This window comes from Phalacrocorax aristotelis, chromosome 16 (genome assembly GCF_949628215.1).
Source record: "Phalacrocorax aristotelis chromosome 16, bGulAri2.1, whole genome shotgun sequence".
Taxonomy (NCBI): Eukaryota; Metazoa; Chordata; class Aves; order Suliformes; family Phalacrocoracidae; genus Phalacrocorax; species Phalacrocorax aristotelis.
In genome coordinates this window covers 5228405-5246191 of record NC_134291.1, presented here as the reverse complement: position 1 = coordinate 5246191, position 17787 = coordinate 5228405, and the positions used below count along the sequence as shown (strand labels likewise).

The 17787-nt window shown below is 40.1% G+C and overlaps 1 protein-coding gene across 1 annotated transcript in view; it reads right to left on the bottom strand.

Annotated features, from left to right (window-relative positions):
* CCDC57 (coiled-coil domain containing 57) overlaps nucleotides 1–17787 on the bottom strand; it is a 57211-nt gene that overhangs the window by 8981 nt on the left and 30443 nt on the right. Inside the window, exons 8-13 of the mRNA XM_075111679.1 lie at nucleotides 14161–14347; nucleotides 12231–12331; nucleotides 8195–8423; nucleotides 7419–7555; nucleotides 1122–1244; nucleotides 548–770 (exon numbers count right to left, since the gene is read on the bottom strand). Coding sequence (XP_074967780.1) covers nucleotides 548–770; nucleotides 1122–1244; nucleotides 7419–7555; nucleotides 8195–8423; nucleotides 12231–12331; nucleotides 14161–14347 — 1000 coding nt within the window. The remainder of the gene's footprint in view (nucleotides 1–547; nucleotides 771–1121; nucleotides 1245–7418; nucleotides 7556–8194; nucleotides 8424–12230; nucleotides 12332–14160; nucleotides 14348–17787) is intronic.

Below are 17787 nucleotides of genomic sequence, written 5' to 3'. Positions count from 1 at the left end.
AATTCTACTGAATAACAATACCTAGTTCACTGTGTGCCCACAGCATACATCACATTATGCCCATGATCTCACCTTTGGCCTTTAGGTCTTAGCATACTAAGCAGTATTGTAGCTATTAACCTGTCACAAAAATAATGATTAAGCAAGGATTTGCCAAACTACAATTTGATCTAACAGCCACTTGGCAACACGTGAAGTGTGCAATTCTCAGACAGACTTTTTCATATCTAACCCAGATAAGGTTTAGCCTATGTCAAAACAGAAGGGTATGTGCATTTTCCAGGAGTATTTAATAAAAGGGGAGAAGAATTTGCAAAAATGGCATTAAAACCAGAGGTCTATATAGGCATTCCTCTTAATTCTTACTTCTGCTGGCAACAGTAAAATTCCTTTCAAGTAACACATTAGATCTTCAGATTCTGATTACAGGGCTGTAACAAGAGCGGCAGTCATGTAAAAAATTTAGTGGAAGGTGGCAGAATCCACTACTGTACTTCCACTCTTCTAGAGAGTCAAATACTGTGACTACTTTACAAAGCATGCTTACCTTGGTCAGTGTTCTTTTGAGGACCGAAAACAGAAGGGCTTGATCCCATTTCTAAATTTTGCCAAATACCTTGGCAGAAATGATGTGCTCTAGATGAGGAAAGCTGGACCTGCTGGGCTTGACCAGGATTCTGCCTGAGTGGCTGACTTTGAATGATCTTTGAGGATGCATCTGCCTTTTGTTGCACTGGACCATGATTTTCAATAGAGAAATCTAGCTGAACCTGTTCAAATTCAGAGATATGTACTTTTCACATCAAAGACATCTGAAAATTGGTTAAATCTCACAGTGGCATCTTGGTCTTGGAAAGATAGGTTTCAGCAAGAGGCAAGACAAAAGAAAATTATTATTTTTCATTCTGAAAGGTTGTACAGGAAGATTAATTACAACATCACGAAAATGATTGAGAAACCCTAGTTTATTAAGCGTTAACAAATACTATTTTGTACGGGGACAATGCAAAACTTAAAAAAATACATGTATTTTTAAGCCTTCCAGGAGATGACGGCTGAGCAACTGCAATTGAAAAATCCAGCTGAAGGCAAATTACGCTGATGATAAAACTGCACTGTACCTCAGTGGATGGCAATTCTGTTTCTTCCCCACAGCTGCTTGCGGCTTCTTCTTTCTTTAAGCTAGGACAGGCAAATAGAGAAGAGGTCCTTGAGGGATGCTGTTGCTTTGCATACCACAGCTCCTAATATGAAATATTACATTAACACAAATAACTCATGGTCTCTAAAAATAATACATTTATAGCTCAGTTTGCTGTTACACTCCTAGACTTAAAATAATCAGTTACAAATAATATTAAATAAAACTATGTTCCCTTCAGATCAACAGGGCCAAACTACCCTCCTAATAAACCTCTTACTAAGTCTGTTCAAAATCTACATTTCTCGCTGCTGTTACTGTCATCCTGCTTGTTACTCAAGTTTATATTGGCAGGGTAATTCTTCACTTTTGTCTTTTCCCATGATTAAATTTCAGAAGAAAAACCTCCCAGAGAAGTCCTAAAAAACCCCAATTAAATAAAGCAGCTATGGAAAGGTAATTTGTCAGCAACTAAAAAAACCTAATTGCCCCACAAAGTTTCACCAGCTTTCAACATGTAGCAATTTAAGTGAGATTTGATGAAAAGCAAACTGCTTCAGCCCTGTCAAGGGAGACAAAAATAAATGACAAAGTGGTTTGCTACATCTTTAAGACTAAGGAATCAAAACATGAGCCCGTCATATAAAGTAACTGACACTGAAATTCCTATAGATATGTTAGTAATAAATTCTCTCACTTTTTGGTAAGGGTGATGATCTTGAACACAAGAGCAAATGTAGCCTGGCTAGTGAGGGTCATTACCTACAAGAAAACCACCCAAACTAGAATAGGAGTATTTAGAATCTCAACCTGGAGCTCAGCTTCAGTGCAGGAGCTGAAGCCTCAGCAGGTATGTTCTGGGCAAGGAGCAGCCTGGAATGAGACTACTGAAGATGAACAGCTTGAATATAAGAAGGGCTATCCTTCTTTCTAATCTGGACAAATTCCAGCAGTAACAGAGATGATCCCCAAGGTTCCAGAGCTGGGAAGATTCTCAGTGATAGCCACTGCAACCATGACCTCCAAGCAACCCATGAGCTGAAGAGGTTGGACTACTACTCCTGGAGCTTAGCACACCATCTGGAAACTCACAGTCAAATGCTACCTCTCCAAGAGCCACGGACACACTGCATTTTAAAAATCTGTTTATTCTTACAGAAGCAAGAACAATCTTTAATGATTTTAAAAAGAACACAGGAGACATGAGATGTCAGAAAAATAGCAACCACAGTACCTAGCTCATTAAAAATAAGGCAAGGGAAGACTGGGATGGATGGGCAATGAATATTCATTGGTCTCAATTTGTCAGCTAGGTTCTAAGATGAGTTGTGAAAGAAAGAAAAATTAAAGAGTTGGAGAAGAAAAAAAAATGTAAAAATGTGGGTTTGAATTGTGGCAATTTTGCCCAGAGCTGGAAATGGCTTTTGCATATGTTTAGTATAAGCATTTAGCTAATCCTTTTCAGACCTTGATCCAAGCAATGCACAGATGAAAGAAGCAGGCTACAAAAGGTCTACTCAAATGCTTCGCTGGACCCTAATGTCCTTTGTAAAAATTATTCCTGGTGTTAGTGTTTAAGGGATTAAGAAACAGTTCTCTGAACTGAAAGTTTAAGTGAACAAAGGATGCCAAGCTTGTGACTTTAAGTTAATAAGATGTTCACAAGCATCCTGAACAAATGATAGATCCACAAGCAAGCTGAGGCATTCCACAGTAAGTTCACCTGTTGGCAGACCACTTTCCAGGCTTCCTGCACACTTTAACAGCTGCCTCACCTATTTCCTTCTGAAACCCCACAAGAGGGAGATCAGAATCATATGCTCAGGGCTCCCATCTAGGACTAGAGTTGACCTTTTCACCTTGGAGTTTTACAAGAAGCTTAAGGTCTCATGCTCCAGAGGAGCCCATACCACTGTCCCATAAGATGTATCATTGATATGCCAGTGAGGCTGTTTATTTAATGCTCCCCAATTCTTTTCTCTGAGGACCTTCCTCACTACAACAAGATGCTAATACTTCTTGTGACAGTGCTGCTGTGACAGCTCTTTATCAGGTCCTCAGACTGTCAATGAAGAGTTGCAAAACAGTGCTGCATTCCCAGACCTGTGTCACAGAGCTCGAATAATTTGAGCCTTCCAAGTCTTGGAACCCAGGTGGCTTTCACTATGGTATGCCCTAACTAGTATTTTTGATGCCCTCACTAATACTTCTGATGTCAAAACAACTTGATTAGATAAATTTGGTAAAATATGCCAAATTCTCCAGCTCACATTGCACTTACCTGACTGACCTGTTACAGTTCTCAATTTCTGTTTTCTTAGACTATCCGCTATATCTAAGGAAGAATAAGTCTTGATTGGTAAAGGTACACCAGCTGGCATTCTCAGTTTATCACTGTCTGATGGATGGTTTATAATGTTTGCTCACACTACAACCTTTAAAACTTCTTCATTGACTAATGGGCAGTAAAGAAGAACAGGGGCTTATTTTGACTCAAGCAATCTATTCAAATTTGGTTCTAATTGACTCTAACAGCATAGCCTTTTGGACTTCAGGCAACCTTTCTCTACCAAACATAAGTGCCCCTCCTGCTGGACATCATCTGCTAGGAAGAAGCTAAGAGAAATTCAAGCACCTGTGATAGGACGTCCGAACACAAGAGTTCTTCCCTGCCAGGTTCCCTTAGAACATATTGCAAAATGTTGCCATAGGTTCAATCTGATAGATTCACCTCAGCCAAGAAACCTGTACCCATTTTCTTCCCCAAATATATGCCTTTCCAGGCTGAAATACTGCTGCATGCTTTGGATGCTTGGAGAGCCTTTTCCTTTCATATTCAAACGTTTGAGCCCTCCAAACAAGCATCTCCTGCTTTTACTACTATTCTTTATCCAAGAGAACAGCAATCTTGTGCAGAAGCTGGAAAACCATCTGCCTAAAGACCTGATAGCAGAACACTGAACTTGACCCTGTGAACACTTGTTCTCAAATTTAATTGCTAGATATTTGCACTTCAACTTTTTACGCTGTTTTCTTAAATCTGCTGGCCCAGAATTTTTTGTAATTAGTCCAGCTAACATCCCTCATGGGTATAATTACATGGCTAATCTGCAGTGCTGTTTTACAGGGGGGAAAAAGACCCTATTTTTGGCAGAACTAAATTGCAAATTGAAAGCGTGTCATCCCCAGACATACAACTGGTTAAATTAGTACCAGCTGAGTCACTTAACCTTCATTTACCTAATTTGTAGCACTTATTCTAAGCAACTACAGAGGCATGTTTTTTTTTAATTTCACACCATTCTTAACTGTAAGAAAAACCAAACATTCATTAGAATTTTTTCTAATGGCTCTTTTTCACTGGCTCTTTTAAGAAACTCACCTTTGTCATTCAAACTGTCTGGCCAGACATTCATATACTTTGTAATACACCTAGGCCAGCCAGGTAGCATCTGAAGAAAATAGTGATAACTTCAGCCTCAAAAAACCATGGATGGCACGCTCAAAATTAATACATGGTTATTCTGTTTTATCTTTTTAGACTGTATCTAGATGTGAAACCATTTAAGATGCTTTTAGAATGTGTTCAGATGGTAACATTTTAAAGTAAATGACTGGCAGTTGTGATTTCTTAGTGCAATCTGACAACATGATCAGATTATCTCCTGTGTAGTTTCATATTATCACAGAGATCTTAGTATGTAGAAAGAGAAACACTAAACTTCAATCTCCTACATGTTCCTGGATGACCCTTAGTAATCTGCAAAAAGGCTCTCAATCTGTTCTTGATTTCAGTTGAGACAAATAAGAATGAAAAAAGAGAGAAATAAAAATAAACAGGATGCTCCAGAGGAGATCAGCTTTAATTCAGTTGATTTTTCCCCAGAGACAGAGGAGGTTGCGATTTCAATGTAATAGGCTGGAGGCTGACTGCCTGGAAAGAAGCTCAGCAGAAAAGAAACAGAAAATCTGGTGGACTACAAGTTGAATAGGAGGCAGCAACGTGTTCCTGAGGCCTTTGGCCAACAGCACCCTGGGCTGCATCAGGAAAAGCACTGCCAGAAGGTCAAGGGAGGTGATTATTTCCCTCTACCAAGCACTGGTGCAACCACATTTAGAGTACTCTGTCCACTTTTGGGCTCCCCAGTACAAGACAGACATTGACATACTGGAGCAAGTCCAGCAAACAGTCACAACGATGATCAACGAATTGAAGCAGCTGACATACAAGGAGAGGTTGGGGAAGCTGGCCTTTTTTAGCCTCCAGAATAGACAGGTCAGGAGTGATCTTTTCAACATGTGCAAGCACCTGGTGGGGATGGTGGGAGGAGGTAAAGATGACTGAGCCAGACTCTCCTCAGTGGTATACAATGGAAGAATAAGGGGCAATGGGCAGAAACTGAAGCACAGGAAGCTCCACTTAAGCCTAAGGGGGGAAAAAACCCTCAAACCCCAGTCGTCTTTATTGGGAAGGTGATCAAACACAGGAAAAAGTTGCCCAGAGAGGTTTGCAGAGGAAGTATTTTCCCAACTGAATTTGGTTAATAATTCTACCGGAGTTTTATACCTCAGAGCAACAACCTCACCCTTTCTGAAAGAACATTGTTTACTGCCCTCAAAACTACAATGACAATCAGCTGCTCTGACTCAATCCTCACAGGAACAAATCTGCTGATCAATTAAGCAAAGTACATAGTGAAATCCTGACTATCAAAGTCATGGGAGGTCTGCCTCTAACTCCTAGGTGAGCCAGGATTTATCCATTTGTCTCTCTGATGAAAGCTGCAATTTAACTATTAAAAGTTGTATTTTAATTACAAAAGATAAGAGACAGGTTAATTACGTATCCTGCATTCATATGTGGAACATGTGCTGTTACAATAATTTGGACATGGGTGCTTTAAAATCTCACCGCTGTGGATATTTGGAAATATGCTCACTGATTAATCATTTTCAAGTTTATCTTAGAACAGACTGCAAATCCTTCCAATGGCCAATCTTACTTATTTAAAACTAAGCTTTATGAAACTCACACCTGTAATTCAGGATTGCATTTATGTTGCATTAACACAACTATTTCTGAAATTCCTTGGATGAAAACCATGTTTAAAGAAGTTAATTTTGAAGTCCCAAAGATAATGCTTCAGATAAATGGGGTAACATCTGGCTGGCGGCCAGCCACTAATGGCGTTCCCCAGGGCTCAATTTTAGGACCAGTTTTTGTCAATGACCTGGACAGGAGTTGAGTGCACACAAAGTTAGTTTGCCAATGATACTAAATTAGGAGGATTCGTTGATTCCCTTGAAGGTAGAGAGACCTTACAGAGAGATCTTGATAGGTTGGAGCACTTGGCGATCACCAGCCATATGAAATTTAACAAAAGCAAATTCTGGATTCTGCACCTGGGTCAGTGTAATCCTGGATGTCCGGTATAGACTGGGGGACAAGGGGCTGGAGTGCAGCCCTGCAGGAAGAGATGTGGGGGTTTTGGTTGATGGCAAGCTCAGTCTGAGTCACCAATGTGCTCCAGCAGCCAAAAGCGTGTCCTGGGTGCATTAGGCACAGTTTAGCTAACCAGCTGAAAGAAGTGACGGTCCCACTATACTCAGCATTTGTGTGGCCTCAGCTTGAGTACTGTGTGCAGTTTTGGGCTCCACAATATGAGAAGGGTATAGAAATGCTAGAATGTGTCCAAAGGAGGGCAACAAAGACGGTGAAAGGACTAGAGGGCAAGCCTTATGAGGGGCAGCTGAGGATACCTGGCTTATTCAGCTTAGAAAAGAGGAGACTGAGGGACGCCCTTACTGATGTCTACAACTTCCTCACAAGGGGGAGCAGAGAGGGAGATGCTGATCTCTTCTTTCTGGTGTCTGGTGATAGGATGTGGGGGAATGGCATAAAGCTGCATCAGGGGAAGTTCAGATTGGATATTAGGAGGAAGTTCTTCCCTGAGAGGGTGGTCAAGCACTGGCTCCCCAGGGAGTGGTCATGGCACCAAGCCTGTTGGTGTTCAAGAAGCATTTGGACAATGCTTTTAGATACAGGGCTTACATTCTAAGTTGCCCTGTGCGGAGTCAGGACTTGAAGATCCTCATGGGTCCCTCCCAGCTCAGGATATTCTATGATTCTATGAAATCTTCCAAGGTACCAAAGGAAGATTTGAGCTAGAGTCAGTAAAAGACAATCAAATGCAGAATTTTAAGGAAAGTTATATTAATGGAATTAGAACTGGCTTAACTGCTCATTATCACTAGACTTCAGCAAGTGTATCATTACCTGTGTTGCAAGCCTGTGCTGTAGATGCTTTAAAGCTGATAGCTGACACTGCGTTCTTTTGACAAGTTCTTTTGGAAAAAGACTACCAGAGGCAATACAAACTGTGCAGCGCTTAAAGCTATCAGGATGCCAAAGTCCTATAAAGGAGAGAAAATACTGAGGGAGGCATTCTCTGTTATTGTTTTGTCATCAAAGTACATTCCCAGCAAGTGTTTATAGTGGGTCTAAATGAACCACAGAACACAAGGCCTTCTCATGCTATGTAGAAATGGGCCTTGTGTGTTTTACCTTTGCTTCATTGCCAGAGCAGTTGTTGCTTGGAACTTCAAGGTCCACAGTGAGATCTTCTTACATTATATATACCCTTGATTCAAGTTTACTCTATAGTAAGCTTATTCTGCTTTCTCTTCCACTTTCTTAAAGCATTAGTTTTTATTCCAAGAGACAAACTACCTCTTTTCTGCTCTTAAAAGGACTCTTAGTTCAACTTCCAGTTCCCACACTGACATCTAAGCACCAGGGAGTCCTTCATCTAAGATGTTCATCAACAAAAAGTCACTGCCTACAGACTCCCACTGTTCTGTGTTAGCACCTCCCACCACAGGATAATCTTACTTGCAACAGTTAGCACCGCAGTCTCACACAAACTATGAAGATCAAGAATCGGTCAGGTCAAGCACTTTGTTTCCCTAGCTCTCTCCAGCTCAAAGGGTGAAATGATTCCCAGGTTTTATTCTAAATATAAAAGCTAGCACTCTCCTGTAGAGTACATTTACCTTCCTTTACTACCACTCCGAGTTCCGCCCTAAGTCTGTTTCCCATTTCCATCAGCTGCTGCTTCTCTTGGCTCAAAACTGAGATTTTTCTTGCTGCTTCCTTCAGTTTATTTTGCATTCCTTGTAGAGTACAGCTGACACCATACTGAAGACCAACACCAGAATCTACAACACGTAACTGTTGTCCAAGATCTACCATCTTTTCTTCAACAACTTTGGGTTTTTGCCCCTGAAAAAAACAGATAGTGCCTATAATTAGTAGTTAGAAAGCGTGGTCTGCAGGTTTAGAGATTTGTACAAACATGCATTAGAAGCCAATTGAAGAAAAAGTGTAATGTTGAAGTCTACAGCACATTTTTGAGGGTCCTTTTTCAAGATTTTATTAGCAATATAGGGCAAATTAAACTGTGGAGCAAATCGCAGTAACAGCCTGGCACGTTCCCACAAATATTGTTAACTTTAAGTGTAAAATAATACACATGGGATAAACACCACATAACTGTAAACTAGAGAACACTTATATTTTAAGTGGAAAAAACCACTTTAGAGCAGACAGCAAGCTACAACAAACCCATCTTTGTGTAATCATCTTGTGCAGACACATGTACGGAGTAGATATGTCTTAAAACATTGTTTCAAAGAGAAAGGCTGCAGAGTGAAAAGTAAAGATTCTACAATCGGTTTTGTCTCTGCAAACCTAATTCAGTCCACTTACACATACACATTCTGATAAAGTGTTTACCCAAAAGATCACATCTTTGTTTTTCAAGAGCTATACACTGTCCTCTTTCAGCCCCCTTACTACAGAGGAGACTTTTCAATATCCATTGAAATACTCATCATTCACTGAATAAATCATCTCCCTATAGACTTTTTAAATACTCACATTGCCACAAGTACCTAAATATGTCACATACCTTAAAATCATTCTACAAAACTCTTGCTCATCTATATGTTTGTTCTTCTATATATAAACTAGTTAGAAGTGTACTACACTGTACTTGTGCAATCCCAGTTTTCAGCTAAATCACCCTGAACGCTGCGATTCAAGGATTACACATCACACAGGTGTTATCCACACTAACAGAAAAGCCAACCACCACTGCCTTAGTGTGTCATGTGACTCTCATTCTCTTATTTCTTTGGATAGTTTTACCATAAAAGAGGAGGCCCTTGAGAACATACATGGAAAGCATACAGGTCCACAAACAGTATGGGGGAGAAAGGTGGAGAAATTAGGGCAGGACTGGAATCTAAAAATAAGAAGGACACCAAAGCGAAAGAAAAAAGGAACACCACTTTGGTGTACCTATAGCAATTTATATCAAAGCAATTAATATAAGCAGCCACAAGTTATTACATTCTAACCTCATCATATGAACAGCAACGTTAACACATTGATGCTTAACACAAAGAGAGGTCAAGGCAATGACCAGTTATGGTACCACTGGTTGTCACACTGTGTCATACCCTTCACTGTGCTAAGAGGCAAAAGCACATCACGTGGCTGGGGCAGGAATACTATTTGCTTAAACTTCTATTGTTCCTGAGCTTTTTCATAAAAACATTCAACAGCATTACACAGAAGACTTTTTTCAGGTTACAGATTGTAAGCTGTAGAGTTAGGAGTGGAACTCAGAAATCTTTTTACCTTTAGATCCATGCCCAGAGTAAAACTACAATACAAAAGAGAGAAAACATGGAAAAGATGGGTACTAAAACACTAGGTGGGAGGAAAAAATTTCCTCAGAGCTGATACAAAGAGAAAAGAAGAAAAATATACATACACGCAAAAGTCTGCATGCCTATTTCACTAGTTTCCACAATAAACTTTCTTCTTTTTCTTTAGATACATTTTAGCTCTGGAGTCTATAATTTTGAGATTATGGTCCCAGAACCTCTATTATATTAAATGGGAAAAAAGAGAAAACTATCGCTATAGCTCTCTGTATTGACTTCACATCTGCCCCTCCATGTTTAGTTACCCTTATCGCTCAACAGATTCTAAACTCCCCGAGGTCGAAATAATTTTGCCAGTAATTCATCATGGCCTTAAGTACATCCTTAGCATGCAATTATTAAGTGTAAGAAGCACAGAGACAGTGTAGAAGAATGTTAAATGATAAGCACTTCTGAAATCCAGTAAGGAATTCTAAAGAAGTTTTGCCCATTGTTTGTAAGATATTCTCAGGACTGTTTCCAGCTGCGAGTCTACGCCTGAGAAGGCTTGTTATGCACTAAGGAAGAAAAAATAAAGCAGACAGGAGAAGTAGACAGGAAATGATAGTTCAACATCAGTGAAGATGGCATTAACTACAATTCCAGCATTTTGTTCATGTCAAGTTTTGGCCCGCACATCTGCTATTTACTACGTGCCTATACATATAAAGCACAAGTAATTCAGCATTTCACACTGAAGGTGCACATCACTGCCTGAAAAATGTTCTTGTTCTTGCATCCAGCCCTGAGCATTCAGTTACAGTTTAGCATCATGAAGCAAAGGATTAATTTTTGGCACAGAGAACGTTCAGTTCCTATCTTACTGTCTCCAAGGCAAAGCCACTCTCTTCTTTTAAGGCTCTATCCCCACTTAAAGAAATACAAAGAAAATGAGAATGCGTCTTGGACAGTAGCTTGTAAAACATTTTCTCCAACAGAAAAACTAGTTGGTACAAAATTCAGTTTTCACCTAATTCTGGAAGTGGGCAAAGATTAGAAATAGATCTGTGCTGTCTATACTGGCACACAATGATTCCCTAAATATAATTTGACAGCAGGAACAAACAAATCTCCTGTATTCAGCAAAAAGATACAACTAAGATTAAACATCATCTGTGCCTGGTGGGCTGTGCATGTTTTCACACAAGGTTCCCAAGGCTCCGAAGTTTTATTTCAACATTGATACTGTTTCACTTCTTAAAGCTCTTAGCTTTTAATCTAATCGGCACCTCTCACCCTTATTTATTACTTAGCTATTATTTCCATTTTCTTGAGCTTAGATGGTTGCTGATGAGTCTTAACAGAAAGATTAAAGCATGAAACAGATATTGGTAGATTTTACAGATTACTTGACAATTAGAAAACCCTTATATTTTAATTGTATTTTAACCTATCATACTTCAGACTCGTTTACAACACCATGAAATCGCTGGGAGGCAGGAAAGGGAGGACGTAGAGTGACTTGCTCCTACACAGTATATTTGCCCCAGTTTTCAATTCCTTTATTATTTTTCTGAGAGATGCCTCTGTCACACTTTAATGCTGATATTGTTCCTGCCCTTGAAAATAACACAATGGGAATAACATCTGTAAACCCTAGACCTGAGTAAATATGCTCCCAGAGCCAGTGAGTTTTTCCTTTGTGGGTGGTGAGAGCTCCAAACCGATGCTGGCACTCAGTTCCTTCTCCTGGCCATACCGAGTCACTCCCCAGCGGCCTACAGGGCACACACAGGAGCCCACCGCGGCCGAATGTCCTGCCGGTGGGGCCCAGGGGCGGGTGAGCTGGCAAGCCCTGCGAGCTGGTGGTTACGAGGTTCTCCCAGTAAAAGCCACCCACCCGCGTAAGCAAGCATGCAATCCATTTGCATGTCCACCTCCAACCTCCTACCTCACAGGACCTTCTCATCAGAGTCCAGTAGTGACACAGTATCTACAGTTTCATCTCTGTTCACCTTACTACAAGGCATATCAAAAGGCTAAAATACAGATTTACAATGGAAAACTCAAAGGGGCGATGCACAGTAGTTTAAGAATTTGCAAGTGGAAAAAAAAATATCAAGAAGGGCTTGAAAGGCCAGGAGTGACTTGTGCCAGGGAATGACTAGTCAAAATTTGTTCCCTACAAAGAACGAGCATAACTTTGGCTGAAAAAGTCATTGCTGGCTCTCATCTAAGTTACACTCATTACTAACTGACCAAATAAGTGTATCATGCTTCAGTTTTTAATACTTACTCAAATAAAAATAATACGCTATGTTTTAGTTACACACTCATGTGCCTACAAATACTTTAGGTAGTTTAAACCTCTTCATACCTTTCCTATGTCTGGGTTTACTATACGATCCAAGTTAGCCGAGCTGACTTTGATATTGCCCAAAGTGGTTCCAGCTGAAATTTTGTTTCTGTGCAATGAACCTAAAAGAGAAGAGTATAGTATGAATGTATATGTATTTACAGAGTTTAGGCTTTCATAGCAACAGCTGCTTCAGAACTTTCTCTCATTAATATCCATGTATACCACTTCAGGAGATATATTGTAAACAGAGTGGAAGAAATATGAAAAATAGTACAGTCTCACAATACACAGTCAGCTACAAAATACAGAAGCAACAAGAGGTGACACATTAGAAAGGTCAATTTGTGGGTAAGGAGCACAGAGGAGTTTTTATCTCTTCCAATAGTGCATTATTTAATAATTCTTGGGAAACTGGCAGTACTGAGTATAACAAGAGTAGCTAAGACACAATAGCTTCTTTCAATCACAGTTGAAAAAAGTCACCAATAAATGGAAGTTAATCCTGAGAAATTATTTTTTTAGTTCCAGTAAAAATATGAGTCTGAACATACTGGTGTATATGGACAAGTCAGGAGGAAGAACAGATGACTTTCTGGAAGCCAGAAGCGCCTCTCCAAGTTGCTCTCCCATTGTCTTAAAAATTTCAGATTTAACATTATCATCTCTTTTAGTGATTGAATATAATCTCCATACATTTTAAAAAGGGATATAAGAAAGATTATTTTAGTTGAATAAAGTATTTCAGCTATAAAGAAAACAGATAATACATTTCTGAAAACTTACATTTAGCAGCTGACAAAGGTTATTGCTTCTCTTGGACACTGCTAAACTCTAGCAGCAGTAAATCTTTTACAGTTTGGGCTACAACATGTCCAAAAAACAGTGGACTAACTTCAGCTGCCCCTGACAAAAACCTATGCTTGAATTTATTTATTTAAAGTTAACAGAGGTTCTGCTTTAATTGGTTATTAATGTATCATTAATAAAGCTAGAATATGCTTATATTTATTAAAAATGCCTGCACACTTAATTAGCTCGTGATTTTACACTACAGTAGAAACAACAGTTTAAAACTAATTCTGCAAACCGGTAACACACAGATCCAGTCTCACTGCAAAATTAAAACAGAGAAGCATAACAACAGCAAAACAGTTGGTACAACAAAATACCTTTCATCAAACCCATCTTATTTTTTCTGAAATACAGAAACCAATGCATGGTGGCTCTGGAATAGATTGAAGCAATTAGAAATAAAATGTTTACATGGATGAGGCACAGAGATGTATAAAGCAGCTATCTACCTGCACTTATATAACTGTTAAAAGGTGCTAAACACAGGGCTACTTATTCCACAGAAGTAAAAGACGTCCATGAAAAAGTTATTACTTGCCTGTTTTTATTTCCAAACCAAATGTATCTACATTTTGCAACAGGTTGCCCAGGAAAGCTGTGGATGCCCCATCATTGGAAGTGTTCAAGGTCAGGTTGGACGGAGCTTTGAGCAATTTGATCTAATGAAAGATGCCCTTGCTCACTGCTGGGGAGGTTGGACTAGGTGATCTTTAAAGGTCCCTTCCAACCCAAACCATTCTGTGATTCTATCATTCTATTTGCTTGCTTCACTAGTTGGAATTCTGCAATAACTTGCAATATACATATATTTGCTTTACTCTTGCAATGTACACATACATTTGCTTTCCCAGTGGTAATTTTGTAGTGACTTATTGTGTGTGTATATATATGTTTTTACTAATAATAGCTTTGTAGTAATTTGTAGTAAAGAAACTCTCAGAATCTCAGACCTCTGTGTGCTTGTTTAGTGTTGAATCCTGAGAAGCCCATGGTCAGGATCTTTACACACCCGTGGGTCAGGTAGCCCTCATAGGTCGTGCCTATGACCACTACACTTCCTTAACTGAACTTAGAGCTCTGTGGCAAGACTTGTCACCTTGCTCTGCAGGCTGTCTGTTTTCTGTCAGGGGAAGAGAGGACAACATCTGCTCATCGAGACTCTCCATTTCTTTCCTCATTTGTGCAATAGCAGCCCGAAGGTTGGCATTCTGCTCCTGCAGCTTTTTTATTTCCAAGGCAGGAATATCTTTGCTCAGAGAACTTTTATCATCATAGTGAAATATCTGTAAAATAAAAGTACAACCCAGTAACAACCCTTCATTAATGAGCAACACATGTTCTCTCCACACTACCACACACAGAGATCCTAATACTTTCAATCCACGAACTAACTTGGGAGAAAAGTACCATAGGAAGAAAAGAGAGAGATCTGGCTATTCTGGGGATTTGCCAGGGAAAAATGTGCTATGATGAGAACCTGATATGGGGGAGGAGGTACAGATGGGGAGGAAGATGGTCACAGAAGTGGCTCTGTCTTATCACTGTTGTTATTTGAAGGGTGCTATCTCTCTCTCCTCCATGCACGGGTAACCCAGCTCCTTGAAGAACTTACTGGCTCAACAGCAGTCCCCTTTCTGACCTGCCAAATTCTTGAAAGCATCATCGGAAATCATTTGTTCACAGGAACGTAAAGAGGCTGGACATCCTTTGCTAAACTGGAAAAGGGGAAGGAGTGTAGGGATTACATCTATACAACCTGGACAATGGACAACATCTGGAAAACTACGAAGCACTTCAATTCTAAAATAAGTAGCAATGTCTTCCTTTTGCACGTTAGTTACAGATAAGCTAACAGCGAACAATGTAAAAGGAACATTTGTCAGAGAGTGATTGAAGCTCTGCCTTCACAAAGGCCTTGAAGCCTGACTTCTGGAATTATGCTTGGTGGCAGTATGAATTGATGAGCAAATTTCATTCTTACAGACTTCCAGAACTGAAGAGGCTGACAAAATCCTGGTTGCCAAAGCTGCTTCAACTACTGTAAAAAACCGAATTTATATTAGTAAAATATGAGCAGCTTGCTTATAGAGTAATATGTCCCAGAATCATTCTATTTCTTAAATTTTTGAAGGGGAATTGCTCAGTGTTTTCTTCATGGGCTGCACACGGCCTTGAAGATTATCTCAGAGATCTAGTTTGGAAAGCTAGACACAGGAAAACATGGACCTGTTGGAGCGGGTCCAGAGGAGGCCACAAAAATGATCCAAGGGCTGGGGCACCTCTGCGGTGAGGACAGGCTGAGAGAGTTGGAATTGTTCAGCCTGGAGAAGAGGAGTCTGTCGGGAGACCTTACTGTGACCTTTCAGTGTTTAAAGGAGGCCTACAAGAAAGACAGGGTCAAACTTTTTGGCAGGACCTGTTGCGATAGGACAAGGGGTAATGGTTTTCAACTAAAAGAGGCAGATTTAGACTGATATAAGGAAGAAATTTTTTATGATGAGGGTGGTGAAACCCTGGCCCAAGTTGCCCAGAGAGGTGGTCGATGCCCCGTCCCTGGAAACATTCAGGGTCAGGCTGGATGGGGCTCTGAGCAACCTGATCTGGTTGAAGATGTCCCTGCTCATGGCAGGGGGGTTGGACTAGAGACCTCTAAAGGTCCCTTCAACCCAAACCATTCTGTGATTCTATGAATGTTTCTAGTCCTGTATGAATAAAGTGATGGCCTAATCAGGACAAGAATGTGAAATGTTCTAGATGATAAACTTTAAGAACGGCTTTACTCTGTTCCACCAAAGGTTGCTAGCTCTAGAATCCAATTTGTGACGATAGTCAGCAACATATGTTTAGTAAAAACACAGCAAAAAGGACAAATATGGAAATGCTTCCTCTCACATGCCTCCTCAATTTCCACATTTGCAACTTTGGGGGAGGGAAGAAAAAGGAAAAACAGATGTGACACAAAAACCCAAACACACAGACATTGAATGGAAAACACATTTCCTGGTGACTTGAAATTCCAGTACAATCTTCAGGAAAAAATTCTATAGTAGGACCAATGGGATATAATGATCAGGATATTAGGGTCCCGACATTATTTACTTCTGCTGTTTCTTCATTGAACGTGTGACTGCCAATATTTTTAAAGAAGTTACATTAGACTGATAGTGGTGTATTATAACTGTGGTTTCATCCAAACAGAGAAGGCAGAATTTAGATCCTACCCTGTAAATCCTCTCTAGCTTCGGATGGAAACATTTGTCATCAGTCATTTAAGAAATGCAGACACTACTTGGTACAGAAGTATTAGAAAGCCCTGCAGTTGTGGAATATACACTCCTACGGCCACTAAATGAATCCTAATTTGCAGACTGTCCAGACCAGATGTTTTTGAAAAGAAAAATGCTGTCTAATGTGTTTGGAATATTTGGATCGAATGCCGCAAATTAATGTTTGTGAGCCCCAAAAATGTTGCTGTGTATTCAACCCTAACCTTATATTGTTGCAAAGCAGCAGTTCCGCCTCTTGAGAGGGAAAGGCAGTCCACGAGGCTCTGCACGTCGAGCATGTGTCAGCAAAATACCTCAGTCTCAACATTTATGCCTTGCACAGCCTCAAACACTACACCTTTTCTGTCTTCTCCGTCGTTCCCCACTTCCTTCCATCCCCTTATTTCCCCAGTCATAAGTCTGTTCTGTGAGTGTGATCTGAACATGTGATCTGGAATGTTAATGGCCTTCAAATTAAGTTTCCCTGTCGTAAAGGCAACTGCTGTCCTACAGCCTCTTTCTCCTGTGGCTCTTTCTGCCCTAACAGTACAGGGTATGCAGAAGATGAGGATCATCTCTATTGTGTTTGTACAATCTCTCCAAGACTGTTAAGGTTAGGGGAGGGGTAAGGGAGATTGAAAAGGCATGAAGGGAAAGGCACCAGTAGGTACCAGTACATCACCCAGGTGCGTTCTGAATTCTGGGGGCCAGACCTTCCTCTCAACCTGCAACATACACGTGAACCATCACAGTTTGAATCAGAAACACAACTGTTCCAGATTTTTGCTAATGGAAAAGGGTCTAGACAGAAGACCACATAATCATCCAGAATTACTGTAAGCAACCTTTTCTTATCTGTGCACTTGTATGGCATTATTAGCATGCTCCAGTTAGGCAGACATGACCTAAGTCATACTCAAAATCAGCGACAAGCAAGATTTTCCAGGCTGGTGCATTTCACACCTCTGTTGCTTAATTAAGGGCCAAGAATGACTACTGCAATACTTCTAGCACCTTCATGGGGTCTCAGGCCAACATGAAGAAAGGACCTGAATGCTGAAGTTACTGCACTAGGGTGTATTTAAACATTAATCTTGCCTCAGTTGTCTGACCCATAGGCTAGCCAACATACTTCTTTAAGAAGACTCATTGACACAAAGGTTATAAACTTTAAACTATTTATCGCTTTCCCCCCTTGTTTATTTACAATTCATTTTGTACAGAAAAACTAAGATAAAAGGTCCTGGTCCAGAATAATATATATTTTTTGTTATTTGTTTTTTAACAGTGGGCCTTCACATACCGCAGAGCAAAAAAGGTTTTGCTGAGATGGGTACTGTTTATCCTACAGGCCAAAAGTGCAAAATAGACACAGAGTATGTTAACCTCAGAAAGAAAAGCGTGACAATGAAAACAAAGTCTTGCCAACGACAGTAACAGTCAGTTACAGCAGAAGA